The sequence below is a fragment of the Trichogramma pretiosum genome, unplaced genomic scaffold (assembly GCF_000599845.2).
Source record: "Trichogramma pretiosum strain Unisexual culture from Peru unplaced genomic scaffold, Tpre_2.0 scaffold57, whole genome shotgun sequence".
Classification (NCBI taxonomy): domain Eukaryota; kingdom Metazoa; phylum Arthropoda; class Insecta; order Hymenoptera; family Trichogrammatidae; genus Trichogramma; species Trichogramma pretiosum.
Window position 1 is genome coordinate 481,466 of NW_019641637.1, and position 13,622 is coordinate 495,087.

The window sequence follows — 13,622 nt, forward strand, 5'->3', positions numbered from 1 at the left end:
AAAAAAAAGAGGGGAAAACAATTAAACTTTCCCAAAGTGTGCTCCCTCGCATTCATTTGAATCATTAAACTCCGCACTTGAAAAACAGAAAAGTTCGCTTTCAATTCTGCATAATAATTCAAGCGTGTAGCAAACATCAGATATATTCTTTGCGTGTACACGAGAATTCCTTTCGCTATTGTTTACCCTCGTCCTCGCAAAATCGTACCGAATTCGTTTTCATCATCGCTGTGGCAGATCAAGCCTTATTAATGCTCGCGGCCAGTAATCCCTGAAAATGCTTTATCCTATAAAAAGCACATTCGCCGGAGGGCAATACGCGCGACACTTGTTAAATAGCTGATATTTCCAGCTAGTGAAAATAAAAAAAAGAGGCGAGCGCGAACAAATTTAGCTTCCTCGCTCGTGCGGATAGTTTTTACAAAAAAGGGAAGTACATTGTGGTGTGAATAATGGATATACATAAATACACGCGTGCACGCGCGTACACCGTACACGCAGGTGGACAAGCAAGGGAAGCAAAGCTCTTTTCCCTATACATTTATGTGTACCCAAGGGGCCATTGTACGCTCGCTCGGCCCTGACGTCACACTTCCTGGCCTCTCTCACTCTCTCGCGGTATTATTTTGCTTTAACCGGACGACCTATCCACGCGACCGCTCGTTAGTTTGGCTGTCGCTTTAAATACACCGTAGCTCGAGCTGCGTGCACTACGCGCACTAGTAGTTAATGCCCGCCTCCCGACGTTCCAGCGCGTCGCTTTAGTCATTTTCTGATTTTTCGACGATTTTCCTGATTAATTTTTATCGCCCTTTTCATGCCATATCTATAAGCACTTTTATCTACCCGTTTAACAAGTCTTTGTCTTCTATATACGAACTGGCTGCAATTATCGCGCGTATTAATGTACCTCATTACCGAAGCTTTCCATTATTTTTCAGGTAAGTCTGAGCAGACTTGGATCATACTACTTACATCCCCTATAACCGGAAATTTTATTTTATTCACAGAATATTATCGTACTTTATAAGCTTAATCCGTTGACTACGAAATTTCAAGCTATGAACAGATTCTTATACGTCCAATTAAAGCCAACGCATTTGAAATCTCTACTTTCTGAAAACTGCTCTAAAATATTTGTTTAATTTTTTACATATTATCATAACTTGCGCTGTTCGAAGCGTCTCTATGCGCGGTTACCTTTTTTTCACCTTGTTCATATGAATGGACAGGAACGCGGTACAAGTAGTACATACGCCACTTGTTCGCGTAACAAAGCTTTGCACTTGTGTGTGCGCGCGCCCGCCAGTTCACCAAGTTATGTGAGCTATAAAAATGTGCGCTAGGCAAGTGTGGGCATGAAGCGTCCTTTTGTACTAAATTTTAACTGAGTGGCCAGACATCATTTCCGTTTATTCTTTCAACTGTAGACACAGTACATATACAGAGAAATATTCTTGCGCCAAAATTAACGTTGTACCTTCCTGCAGTGTATCTGAAAGAAGCAGAAAATTACATGGTTAGTAAAAAGCATTTAATCCACATTATTCATTTTTCAAGAAATGAGTTTCGTGGTACGAGGGCTCCTCCTAGCATATAGGTCTATTTGTTTTTAGTGGTAAATATGGCCGAAAATATACACATGCTTCTTAATTAGCTGCAAATACCATAATAGGAGTAAAGTCTCTTTTTATCCCAAGTAAGTCTACATGGACAAACTACACATAAGAAAGTGAAAAAACTCAAAGAAACACTTTTCGAGGTATGAGTAAAAAACACGCAGAACTCGCTTATAGCGATGAGGCGCAATGGCGGTATCAGAGTGAAAGAAGAGAAGAGAAAACAAGCGGCGAAAAATCCTTTCTTTTCACAAGCTTCTTCTGTATTTACCTCATTGCAGTGCAAGAAAGAATCCACACGGGCATACACATAGACATTTCCGAGTTATGGCTTTTACCCCACCTTCTTCGTTGGCTTATCCTCGTTAGGAGCCTTAAGAGAAGGAGAGAAGAAGAAAATTTCGTTTCTCTCTCGCTCTCGGCTTAATCCACGCACAGCCGGCTTTAAGCGCAGGAAAACTTTACGGGTTTACCCCTGCAACAACGGCCAAATGCGCAGCTATGACACACCGCACGAGCTGGATTTTATCTCGACCGAGTAGAAGTTGCATTTTTTCATTTGTCTATTTTGTTGAAGGAGAAAAAAGGATAATTCGAATTGGAAATAAGTCGTTTCTCGTACCGGGTGCGAGATCATAATTTTCAGAAAAAATTCAATTTTGACTCTGCAAATGCATCATAACAAAGAGCTTATAATTAGTTTATAGAATGTCAGGTAACATGCTCATTTTAAATATAACTTTTTAACGAGCAATAAAAATTAATAAAAGTGTCTTATTTGGTAAAATTTACAGTCACTTTTTTGAAAAATTAATATTGCCTAATTTTTTCCACACTTTGGATACGCTATTTAGATGCGAGCTCGAATTAAGTGACACATTATTCACACACGCAAATGAATAAAACTTCTTCATAACTTTTCCATCAACGTGAGCAAATTCGTAGGCCATTGGTTGTAGTGCTGATTATGTATTTATGCAAAGTAATATACGTTCCATCTATGGTTTTAGGATATACAAAATAAATTCTCTTTTTTTATTCCAAAGAACTATTTACTTTTAGTAAATATTTTTATAAACAAATAAGGATATTTTCATCGGTATATTCCGAAACATATTAAATTCTTTCTGGATATTCGTTCTCTTCCATTCATTAGATAAAAATCAATAAATTAGTTTTATAGAATAAAAATCGTAGTTGCTTTATATATATGTACGATATTGAATATTTCCCATCAAAATTCGCCATGAATAATCGATTTCAATACTTATTAATAGTGAGATATCAGTTAACAATAAATTAAAATTTGAATAAAAATGTATTCTCTTGGTTTAACGACGATGCAACTCGGAAAAAGGCAGGAGCTTGCATCGAAGATTATCCTCGAGTCGATAGATCCAATGTGCAGCTCGTCGATGAAATACCGTGAACCATCAATCGAAACATCTGCGTATAGGCCATTGTCGCGCTCCGGTGTATCAATCAGTAAGCATCGTCATTGAAGATCGGGCCAATTCAGCGTCCCTCCCTGTCCATTTGTCGCTTTGACAATCGCTCTCTTGTAGAAACGGTCATGCTAACAGTCAGAACGCATTGCGTTATCATCCCGCTACTATCCATGTAGGGCATTTTGTGTCTTGCACGAGGGAGGAGGCACATTTCATCAGGTTAATGTACTATAATTCGGTCATGTTAACCCATGAATCCAGGCCACGAAAGCACGACTATACGGCCAGACATCATACATTATGCATTTTCGTTGTTCACCCTGCCTTGTTATCTTTATGCACGGTTCATACACGTGTGCCTGCAAGATAGATATTAACCAAGCGACGATTATGGACGTACATTTTTGATAGAATACATTTTTTGCGCATTCAACCATTTTTAGCTACTTCAATTTATCGTATGCGTCGAGTTTCATTCACCGACACCGAATATGTACTTCATAATAGCATATTCTAATAAAATATATTTAGGAAAAAATATCTTTACACGCAAGTATTTCCTACATTTGCTTACAGTTGAATCTTTTTCTCACAGTGAAGCAACATTTGTGCTTTTCTAGCTTTGACTTTACTCATGCAGCGAGGGCACGGGAGGGATCAGGGAAGGAGGGGACGGATTGCAAAGGTACAGCGCATGGCGCATCTTTTGAAGTAGCATTCGCGAATTCCACCAGAAAAATGGATTTACCGTGTACATAAAAGCTCGTATTAGTGCGTATATGTGAGTCAGTAAATTTTATCGCCAACGAGTCAAGTGCATCTCATGCGTGTGTGAGAGTATTTCTAGACTTGGCATATAAGTAGCTGCAATATATATATATATATGTGTATTCGTATGTGGGTGGGTATATACATCACGTGCCTCCCTGTAAGTGCTTTTCTGGTAATGGCGGGCGAAAGCTCGAGACAGTCTAATGGATTTATATTTTTCGTCGAGTCTTCTTCCATTTTTCACTTACACACATGCGAAAAGACAATCTTTCGTTGTGATATAGCGATATATTGACAATTGTTGAAAGAAATGTATCCATATGAAGATACAGATAAACCTGAAACAGGATGTACAATCGTTCATTGCGTAAAGCAAGTACATAACCAACAGCAATAATGGTAATGCTTGTAAATAATATATTGCGCGTAGTATATAAGGATTTCATCGGTTGAATTAATTCGAGGCATTCATTGTAGAAGATACACGCGCGCGTACGAGCGAGCTTGCGTACGATCACACGCGCGTGTGTAATGAAGCGATTATAAACGCATGCACGAGCGACGATTATCTCAAATTTCGCACGTTGGGTGAATACTCCGAGAATCTATATCCTTGAAATCTTTTAGCGAGACAAGCGTCGATCGCTGTGAGAGTTTCAAATCTATAAAGACAAGATCTAATTTTTACTTCGAAATTAAAGTGATTCGCCTCTATTAAAAGCAGCTCGCCCAATCAACGTCACTTGGATCAAGCGTCGTTCGTTTCTCTAGCCTCCGTCTCATCGTTCAAATCCAATTACTCCTGATGCTGATACACGCTCTGGCTCACGTTCCGCATAAACATTCAAAGTGGGTTTGTGTGTGTGTGAGAGAGAAAGAGAGAGAGAGAGAGAGAGAGAGAGAACGTCGATTTGCTGCGTGTTGCTCTACCTATCTATCTATCTATCTATCTATCTACCTATATATATTTAAACAGAAGTTATGGTTTGCGAACGATCTAGTTTGATTGCCTCTGACACGCTGTGGATGCTTTTCTTATGCCAGCCATTGGCTACATTTCTAAATCGATTAACGTCAGATCGCGAGTAAACAGCCTTTTTATCATGTCCAACTGCGGTATTGATTGATTTAATTGAAAATTTTTTCTCTTTCATTACTCACAGCTGCCTCGAATAGGAGCATTGCTAGTGCTCTTGCTGACTTTGATCCAGCTTAAAGATGCAGCAGTCATCGCAGAAAGTGAATCAACGACGATTCAACCGTCTGCGTCGGCCACATTGGGGACACTTTTCCGTCAAGCTCGAGCTGATTACGCCTATGGTACGAGATTTGGAAGTGGTGGCATTGACGAGGGATTGATCAGCTCTCGACATCAGGCTAATCAGCCAATCGAGAGAGACGCAGCTTACTTCGAGGAGCGCTGTATAACCTGCGATACGGCTAAAGCTGCAGCAGCCTTGACCAATGCCGAGCGAGAGTAAGCGTTTCAATTAATATACGCATACTTTTCATAGTTAATTAATTTCTGATTTATCTATCCTAGGCCATATCCAGCAAGATTGAGACAAAGAGTCAAGTACGACTACTATGATGATGAAGTGGACGATCGAAGATTTCGAGGCGACCGAATCGATGGGTATTACAACGATCGATCAAGAGCACCAAGTTACGATTACGACAAATATGATCCATTCATGAGAAATGAACTTTTCCGACCGACCAATTACAATGATAGGTTAGTTTTATTTTTATTGCATTGGTTTGAGTCATAAAGAATTAAATTTGAGCTCAAATTCTTTTAGATACGATCCTTACGAACGCGATCGATATTACCCCAGGCCTACCGATCGACAAAACGATCGACCATCGCTCGATCGGCCATACGATAGAAGTTATGAACGAGGAAACGGTTATGATAATCTTGACGGTAGGTATCCTAATTACGATGATCGATACGATCGATATGGACCGGGGCCTGCCTCGCCGTCTGGAGGTTCTAGAAGACCACCGCCACCACCTTACGATGAATATGGACCACCGCGTTACGACCGTTACAATGGTAATGCTCGAAATTACGGTAGATATGACTCAAGGTACGATCGTTACGAACCTTATGAGAGGAACGGATATCACAGAAGACCGGCTCAACCTTACGATGATCGATACGATGATAGGTGAGTTTTGAATGAAATTAAAATCCGAAAGGATGTTCAATTTTATGATATTATTGCAGGTATGGAGGAGAACGATACCCAGGGACTCGACTGCCTGGTGATTCCCGAGGCTACTACGGTGGAGCTGCTGGTGCATGGCAATCGCCGGGAATAAGCGAGAGACCAGGCTACGCAAACTCTTGGAATTACCCTAATGCCGGGGCTGCTGTTTCCATTGGTGGCAGCAGAGATAATAGCTGGCGAGACGTCAATCGTGACAGGGACAATAATCGGGATCGTGACCGCGATCGGGAACGTGATCGCGATTCAATGTAAGAATATTTTAAAACAAATAATTTCAAAGAGAGAAAAATGCGGCAAAAGAAAAAATATTTTTCGACATTCCGATAGATATTACAGGCCCCGAGATTACTTTTACGACAGCACAGCTGCGCCAGGTGGCTCGCGCGGCACGAGTTTTCTCTACGACCGAGGAGTTGAATCATCGACACCAAAGCCTGACGCTGATAAACCGACCAATTCGCCACAGACACAGGATAACAATAAAAACAACTATAAGGACTAAGAGATGGATCACTGATAAACCAGCTCCTTGGGTTACAATTACTGAAAGTATGCGCAAGATTAGTTTTCAGTGATCTAAACCAAATAATTAAGAATAATCGAAAAGCTATATAGGATTGAATCAAGTCGTGCAGATGTTAGAACTTTTACTTTTATAAAATCATAACAAGAAAAGTTCAAGTTCACGATATTAAAAATGAAAAAATGTTTCTACTATGGTACTTGAGATTGATCAAAATTACATGTAAAATAACTAAGTTTGAAAAGTTAAAAATTTTAAGTACAGTGAACTAAGACATATAATTAAGTTAATCTAAATTTTAAAAACTTTATAAACTGCTAAGTTAATCTTATATATATTTACATATTAAAATAACAATAAAATATTATTCTAAATTGATTTGCTAACTTAAGTTTTCCTACGATAAAAGATATTTTTTTAAATTTATCTATGTAAAGTTAAACAGTTTTAATAAAAAAATCGATATATCATTTCATTTGATTTTTTATATCAATTTCTAATTTCTTTGATTGTTATTGCAACTAGTTAGAGAACAGATCTTCGAAAAGTAACTCTTACAGTTCAGTAGGATTCTTTTTTTTTCTTTTGAGTTTCATATTCGATCGCCTAAACAGGCTGAATTTCAAATATGAATTTTCGCACTAGGTTTCGAGACTTTTTATAGTCGCACAAGTACAGCTGACTCTAATTGGATCTCAAAAATGTTCCTGCTTCTACAGTATGCCTTTTTTGCTTGTACTTTCTTTTTAAATTTTGTTTCAATACTTCATAAAAGTTTTCTTTACCAAAAGTTTTCATCCATACATACAATATTTTCTAGTGAATTAATTACAATCTGTGTGAGCTTTGAAGAATTCAAGACTTTTTTTACAAAAGGTTATATCAAATTAAAAAAAAAAAATATGTTGGTCTCATATAACTGAATAATAAAAACTTAATAAACAAGGTGTAATAATTTTCTGAATTATTTGAGTAAAGTTTTGAGATAATGTGTCTTTTAAAATTAAAAAAGAAACACGAAAATATATTAATATATTTTTAGAATTAAAAAAAAAACTCGAACGTATATAAATATACCTTTATATTTATGTCATAATGTTTTAGATTGTGAATTTTTATTAATTTTTCATTAAAGAGTGTTTAATTTTTTTTTATTTTCAAAGATTTTTTGGCTATTACTGTAAATAAAATTTATATTATTAAATATAACTTGAAGCCAACACCTATCAATTACATCTCAGGTTCAAATATTGCTTTGAATGAATCAATCTAATTATTTTAATCTTCGTGAACAATACTTAATTTGAACGCAAAATTATTTCTATGCAACGATTGTAAATAAAATGCTTTCAAGTTATTTTTAATGAATTGCAGAAATGAATCTTTTTTTAATTATTAGATCGTAGTATTATCATAAGTGATATTTATTGCATGCGTTTGTAATATTTAATATTTGGTGGCCAATTAAATTCAATCGATTCGTAAAACATTGCCACAGGTTCAATCAATTATACTTAGATAAGTTCAATGGATTCAGACAGTTAAGTAATGAAGTAATATTTCTCTGTAGCTTCCCTAACGAATGCCATTTATTTTCTTATATTACTGATAAAACTAATCGATTCATACATCAAAATTGTGAAATTTTAAAAAAATTTCTAAGAGAAATCAATAAAATAACTTGACGCTGTTCAATAATTCACAAAATTTTTGTATCATTTTGAAACATTCGAAATTGATGCTAATTCTATATTATTATTATTATTCTGTAAACTATAGGTATTTGAATAAAGTTTCACCGTAAACTGGACAACATTTACTTCTTAATGTATGTGCATTATGAAGTTGTGTGTGGTAGCCCTTGTGCATTGGCAACCCGACATGTTCAACTGTGTGTTTTACCAATAATGAACAGGCGAGTTCATATCCAGCGCTGTCTACGAGAAGCACGTTTAACACCCTAGTCCAACTCAAATCTGAGCATGAATATATACATTGAAATGGGTGATACATAAACGTACAGGAACTATAAATGTATTCGTTACTTCATATGTGTTTATTATTATGTCTAGCTTATGAATAGTAAATGAATTCTGACAGTGAGATTTTTCATATTCGACTAAATATGTTTGTAAAAGTGTAAAAGAAAATTTGAAAAGATCTAATCTCATCTAAGATTCTGTAGATATCATTGCATAAAGCAGTGATTAAAAAAAATTCTTTGTCCATAAAACCCGTGCTTGTTATTCTGATATTCTGGGAAGACAAATATATTTTTGATTGATTTTTATAGAATTCTTTTCAAAATGGCCCAACCCTGGTCCAATTACCCTTTATATAAATTTTTATGACGTCACATTTTTTTGAGTTGTACATTTTCCGTACCTTGATTCTTCAGATGATAAAGGTCAATGAAGATACGAGTAATAAGGAAATGGCAGTAGCTCTACCGAGAGTTTATTTTAAATAGTAACCGTGTATATATAATAGTATGAATAATTTTATAAGCTTATGCATACTTATCTATTCATTTAAAAACACTTATTTTTATCATCTATTATTTCTCAATGTAATTTAACTATAACTACTCTTTGGTACGTTATATTATCTAGATAGTCACTGTGTCACTCTAATAAAATACAAATGGATATACACAAAAAATAATTTAAAACATTTAATTTACAATTATAAGTAACTTTTCATTAGAACTCATTAGAAAGTTACATGGACTTCTCCGACTCTCAGGACGATAAACAATTGAATGAATTTAATATATGATAGTCTTACTCACAATCAATCTCAGCCTGTTGGGTAGGCAACCACGCATGCCTCGAACTTACTAAATTTCCCACACTCACGTGTTTAAAAATAATTTTCATAAATTCTTGAAAGCAATGAGCTCTTAAAAAAACAATCGGTAAAAAATATGTTGGCAAAAGAGATCATTTACAATTCAATTTTACCTAGTTGATGTTTTTTTTGTCCAGATATTCGAACTACAAATGTAAATGTAAAATTATATTTACTTTTTTAGTCATATTCATATCATTTAGTATAAGATTGTGCATAGTTTTATCCGTTCCAATTTTTAGTTCCTGGATTCTGCCAAGAAATCATGCTTCACATTCACATCAGCATGGGTACATATTTTTCTTATTCCAATATAATGCAACTTATAGCTATAAGTAATTACATTTGCATGGTTTTATCTATAAAAATATTTACAATTGTCAAACATTGGAATTATGATAGGCCCATTCGATATATGCTACATATTCAATACGCAAGGGAACTGAATTCTTATAGAATTTTTTTTTTCATTTGGTATAGTTCAAAATATCCTATTTTAAATGTTAGGTACATTTTGAAAAATACCAACATTTGGTACTGCAAATTTCACGCAGATGAAGAAAAATTAAATTATTTTTTTACAAATAGATTGAAACATATAACTAGCAAACACTACCAAAGTATCGAATAAGTAATTTTCAAGTTTATAAAGTAGTAAAAAAAAGTTATTTTTATTGTTTGATTTGTCTAATTTATATTTTTATTACTTAGGTAGGCAAGGTGTTATTAAGGGGACATTACACATCTAAACCAAAAAGATCTATATTTCTTTCAAACATTTTTTTTTAATAGAAGAAAATATCAAATCTTAATGAAACTTTTCATATATACTTTAATGGCCTTAGACTGTATGGAAATTTTTGTTTTCGTTTTTTAAGTTCGCCCACTCAGATACAGAAGAAATAGTGCAAAATTCTTAATTGGTACAACAAAACAGAATTTTTGTAGCGCCAACTAAATTTTGAGTCAAAAAAAGCGGATTTTATTGGTCTTACAACTAATTTGGCACAAGATTACATTACTATCTTAGTTTTAAACTAATTATTTGTTTCCTTGTTTTTTAGTAACAGTTCATTGATAAATAGGTTGAATAATGTTTTGTTGTTCCAAAATAGCGTACCATACGCTCACAAAATCGACCTTTACTTAATTAACTAGGGTGGTTAACTACGGTAAACGTTAGTTAACTACGGTAACTAACATTTTAGTTGGCGCTACTAAAATGCTGTTTTGTAGTACAATAACTAAGAATTTTGTAGTGGGCATTAAGATATTTTTTCGTATAATATTTGTCTAAATGATGTGAAAAAGGAGAATTTCAAATTTAATTTAATAAAAATCATTCGGAAAGTTACATGCTAAAAAATACAAAACACCTAGATTTCCTAAACAAAAGATACTTGTAATTTTTATCATAAACAAAAGCTGTTAGTAGTATTAGATTACTGACGAGTCTACAGTACTATGCTTTGGTCGTGTTTATTGTTGAGATATGAAATATTTGAGGGAGGCTCGAGTGTATTTTTTTACTACTCTGTAAAAAATGTTGACTGGATTTCCAGATGGATTTTCAAGGGATGTATATAGGTACTGATCAAGGTGGAATCCAGATGAAATTACATCGATTTCGATTGGGTTTCCTGTGACTTTCTGATAAATTTTAGGTAGAATTTTCGCTGTATTGCTTGGATGAATTTAGAACGAAGTAAAAAAATTTTTTTAATTTTTGTGAAGGAATCTCTATTGCTTTTAATTGAATTTTTTCGAATTATTCGATGGAAAGGAGAAAAGAAATCAGAAATGAAAATAAATTTCCTTTTTTAAGACCCTTTTAAGCTCTTTATTTATCACAATAAAATGTTTTAATTTATTATTGTTGGGAAATGTTTGGTATTTTATAAAATCCATCGAGGCTTTCAAAAACGTTGGCAACATTTTGCATAGAATTCTTCAGACGATTTTCCAAGTATCTTCTAAAAAAATATCCAATTGTATACTGTAAAAATAATACATTATTTTCATACTTATCATATATTGATATAATTGTAATTTTAATGATGATGCTAAACAATAAAATCCTCGAATTGCATTCATTATACGTAAGAGCACTAACACTTTTTTATTTAAATCTCGGATTTAGCTATTCAGGAGAAATTCATGCCCAAAATGTTATATTTTTGCATAAGAATTTCTCAAATTGATAATAATAATAATATTGACCAAATAAGCGTACGCAATCCTAGTTTCACCTAAAAAATTGTAATTTTCGTGTACGAATTTCTTCTTTAATAGCCGCTTTGTTCAATTTTCAGAAATCGAGATCAACGTTTTTGATATAATAATGTTGATTTCTATTTCAAACTTACATGAAAAAAAACGGAATTTCTTCGAAAGTGGATGTCTGTTATTAAAAGCACTCGATCATGATACCCTCGTAGTTGAATAATTATTTTTTGCTTTAAGAAGTCATTTGATACTTCAAAGACAATTAATTTTGATGGTTTGTAATCTATAATTGTGACATAAATAGTTCTTCCACCTGTGCTCAGAATAAAAGATTAAATGAATTGATAAATACAAAAAAGAATAGTTCTTACCAAATAGGGGTACTTCTAACTCAGCTTTATAAGATTTGCCGACGGCAATGATTCTCTTGTCTGCCTCTCTCAGTCTTCGCATCCAAGGTAACAGCTTTGAAAAGAAAAATATACGATGATGCAAAACGAATAGTTCAATGCCAGTTCTCTAATTAAATTAAAACTTTGGGGTGCCTGATCCGAAAATGTATGATTTTGGTTAGCTCAATTGTAAGAATACATTATTTATAGTCTCGGACCTCTGCTATAAGCAGCTTTCTTTACATTGCTAAGTCTTAAAAGGATAGGTCCAAGATATCTTTTGCTTGGCTTGCTATCTTTAAATTAGATGCGCTTCAGATCCGCCCCTAGGCATCGTCCGAATACGAATGTGTGCATAGAGAATACAACGGAAGACAACCCTTCTAAAACTGGACACGCAGTCTCTCGAAACTTTCTCACGTTGTGCTTTTTAAATGCTTGATTATCAGGTCTAACAGGTTAAGCTTTTAATGTATTGGGCATCCTCTTTTCCATGCATTTCGACATGGTGAATTATTTGAACTTGTATAATTTGCTAAGGAAAAAAAACAAATAAATAAAAAAGGAAACTATAGTTTTAACAAAGTACTTTTATAACAAATAGCGACCATGTCCTATTTTAAGTGAACAATGACTTTTTATCCGTTCTAATAATTTTTCACGATACTTTGCAGCGTAAAATAATCAGATTATTCGTTACTGTGATGCAGTTCTGCATAACAGTTGACCTTATCTACGCATGCACATGCACGAAACATTGTCAGTATATCGATATCTGCGCAATAAGCTCAGGACAGGTCGAGGTAGAAAATGACAAAATGCTTCGGAGTGCACTCGCATTGATATAAATCGCCAATAGCCCAGAGTGCCTTTGACAAATTTTCGTTTGACGTTATCACTGTTTTGGCATTTATATACAAGTATGACATCGTTAAATGCCTAATATTTTCAACACCATTTTTAATTGTATAATTACCTTTTCTAGAGCGTGTGGACTCACAAGAAAGTCAAATAGCTCCTCTAGATCACCTTTTATTTGTTTTTGATGATGACATGGAAAATGGCTAGGATCCACGTCAATTAAACTGATTTTAAACGCAGCAAAACTTACGAATGGCAATATTACACCGAAAAAAAATAATTTCGTTGCCATAGTTTTATTAACTTAATTAACATTTCTTTCGTGTTACAGTTCACATAACGAAGTGAATTTCAGAGGCCATCTATGTCGTTGCTTCCAATGCTGTTTAAGCACTAAAGAGGTCTTCTTGAGTCGATACACTGCGAAGTCCTATAAGTTGTCGTAGTTCAGCGTAAAACTATGTAAACAGAGGCACACATTGGCGAGATTCTATAGTAGAAAACAACATTTTTTACTAGCTACGATTAAATATTTTAGTGGGAAAATTATTTGAACATTGCAGGTTTTTATTTATAATTTAAAGTCGGGCGAGCAGGTGAAAAAATTATTCTATCGTTATTCTTATTATAGAGATCGTATTTCACATGCTATTATCACTCCCTCGAAATTGTCATGCAAATGAGCGTGTCGGTAA

General features: G+C 34.4%; 2 protein-coding genes across 4 annotated transcripts in view; one reads left to right on the forward strand and one right to left on the reverse strand.

The window, feature by feature from the left end:
- Positions 1-6,692, forward strand: part of LOC106650500 (chondroitin sulfate N-acetylgalactosaminyltransferase 1) — a 64,826-nt gene extending 58,134 nt beyond the window's left edge. For all 3 annotated transcript variants that reach the window (XM_023459365.1, XM_023459367.1, XM_023459366.1), the window contains 5 exons: positions 5,002-5,315; positions 5,382-5,573; positions 5,641-6,012; positions 6,072-6,323; positions 6,403-6,692. In XM_023459365.1, the coding sequence (XP_023315133.1) occupies positions 5,002-5,315; positions 5,382-5,573; positions 5,641-6,012; positions 6,072-6,323; positions 6,403-6,577 (1,305 nt within the window). In that variant the 3' untranslated portion in view covers positions 6,578-6,692. The remainder of the gene's footprint in view (positions 1-5,001; positions 5,316-5,381; positions 5,574-5,640; positions 6,013-6,071; positions 6,324-6,402) is intronic.
- A 4,626-nt stretch (positions 6,693-11,318) lies between these two features.
- On the reverse strand, positions 11,319-13,219 carry LOC106651411. The gene is made up of 4 exons (XM_014369932.1): positions 13,043-13,219; positions 12,046-12,139; positions 11,815-11,987; positions 11,319-11,438 (listed from the first exon to the last, which is right to left on the reverse strand). Exons 1-4 carry the CDS (start codon positions 13,217-13,219, stop codon positions 11,319-11,321), a joined length of 564 nt encoding a protein of 187 aa, XP_014225418.1.
- Positions 13,220-13,622: the final 403 nt, after the last annotated feature.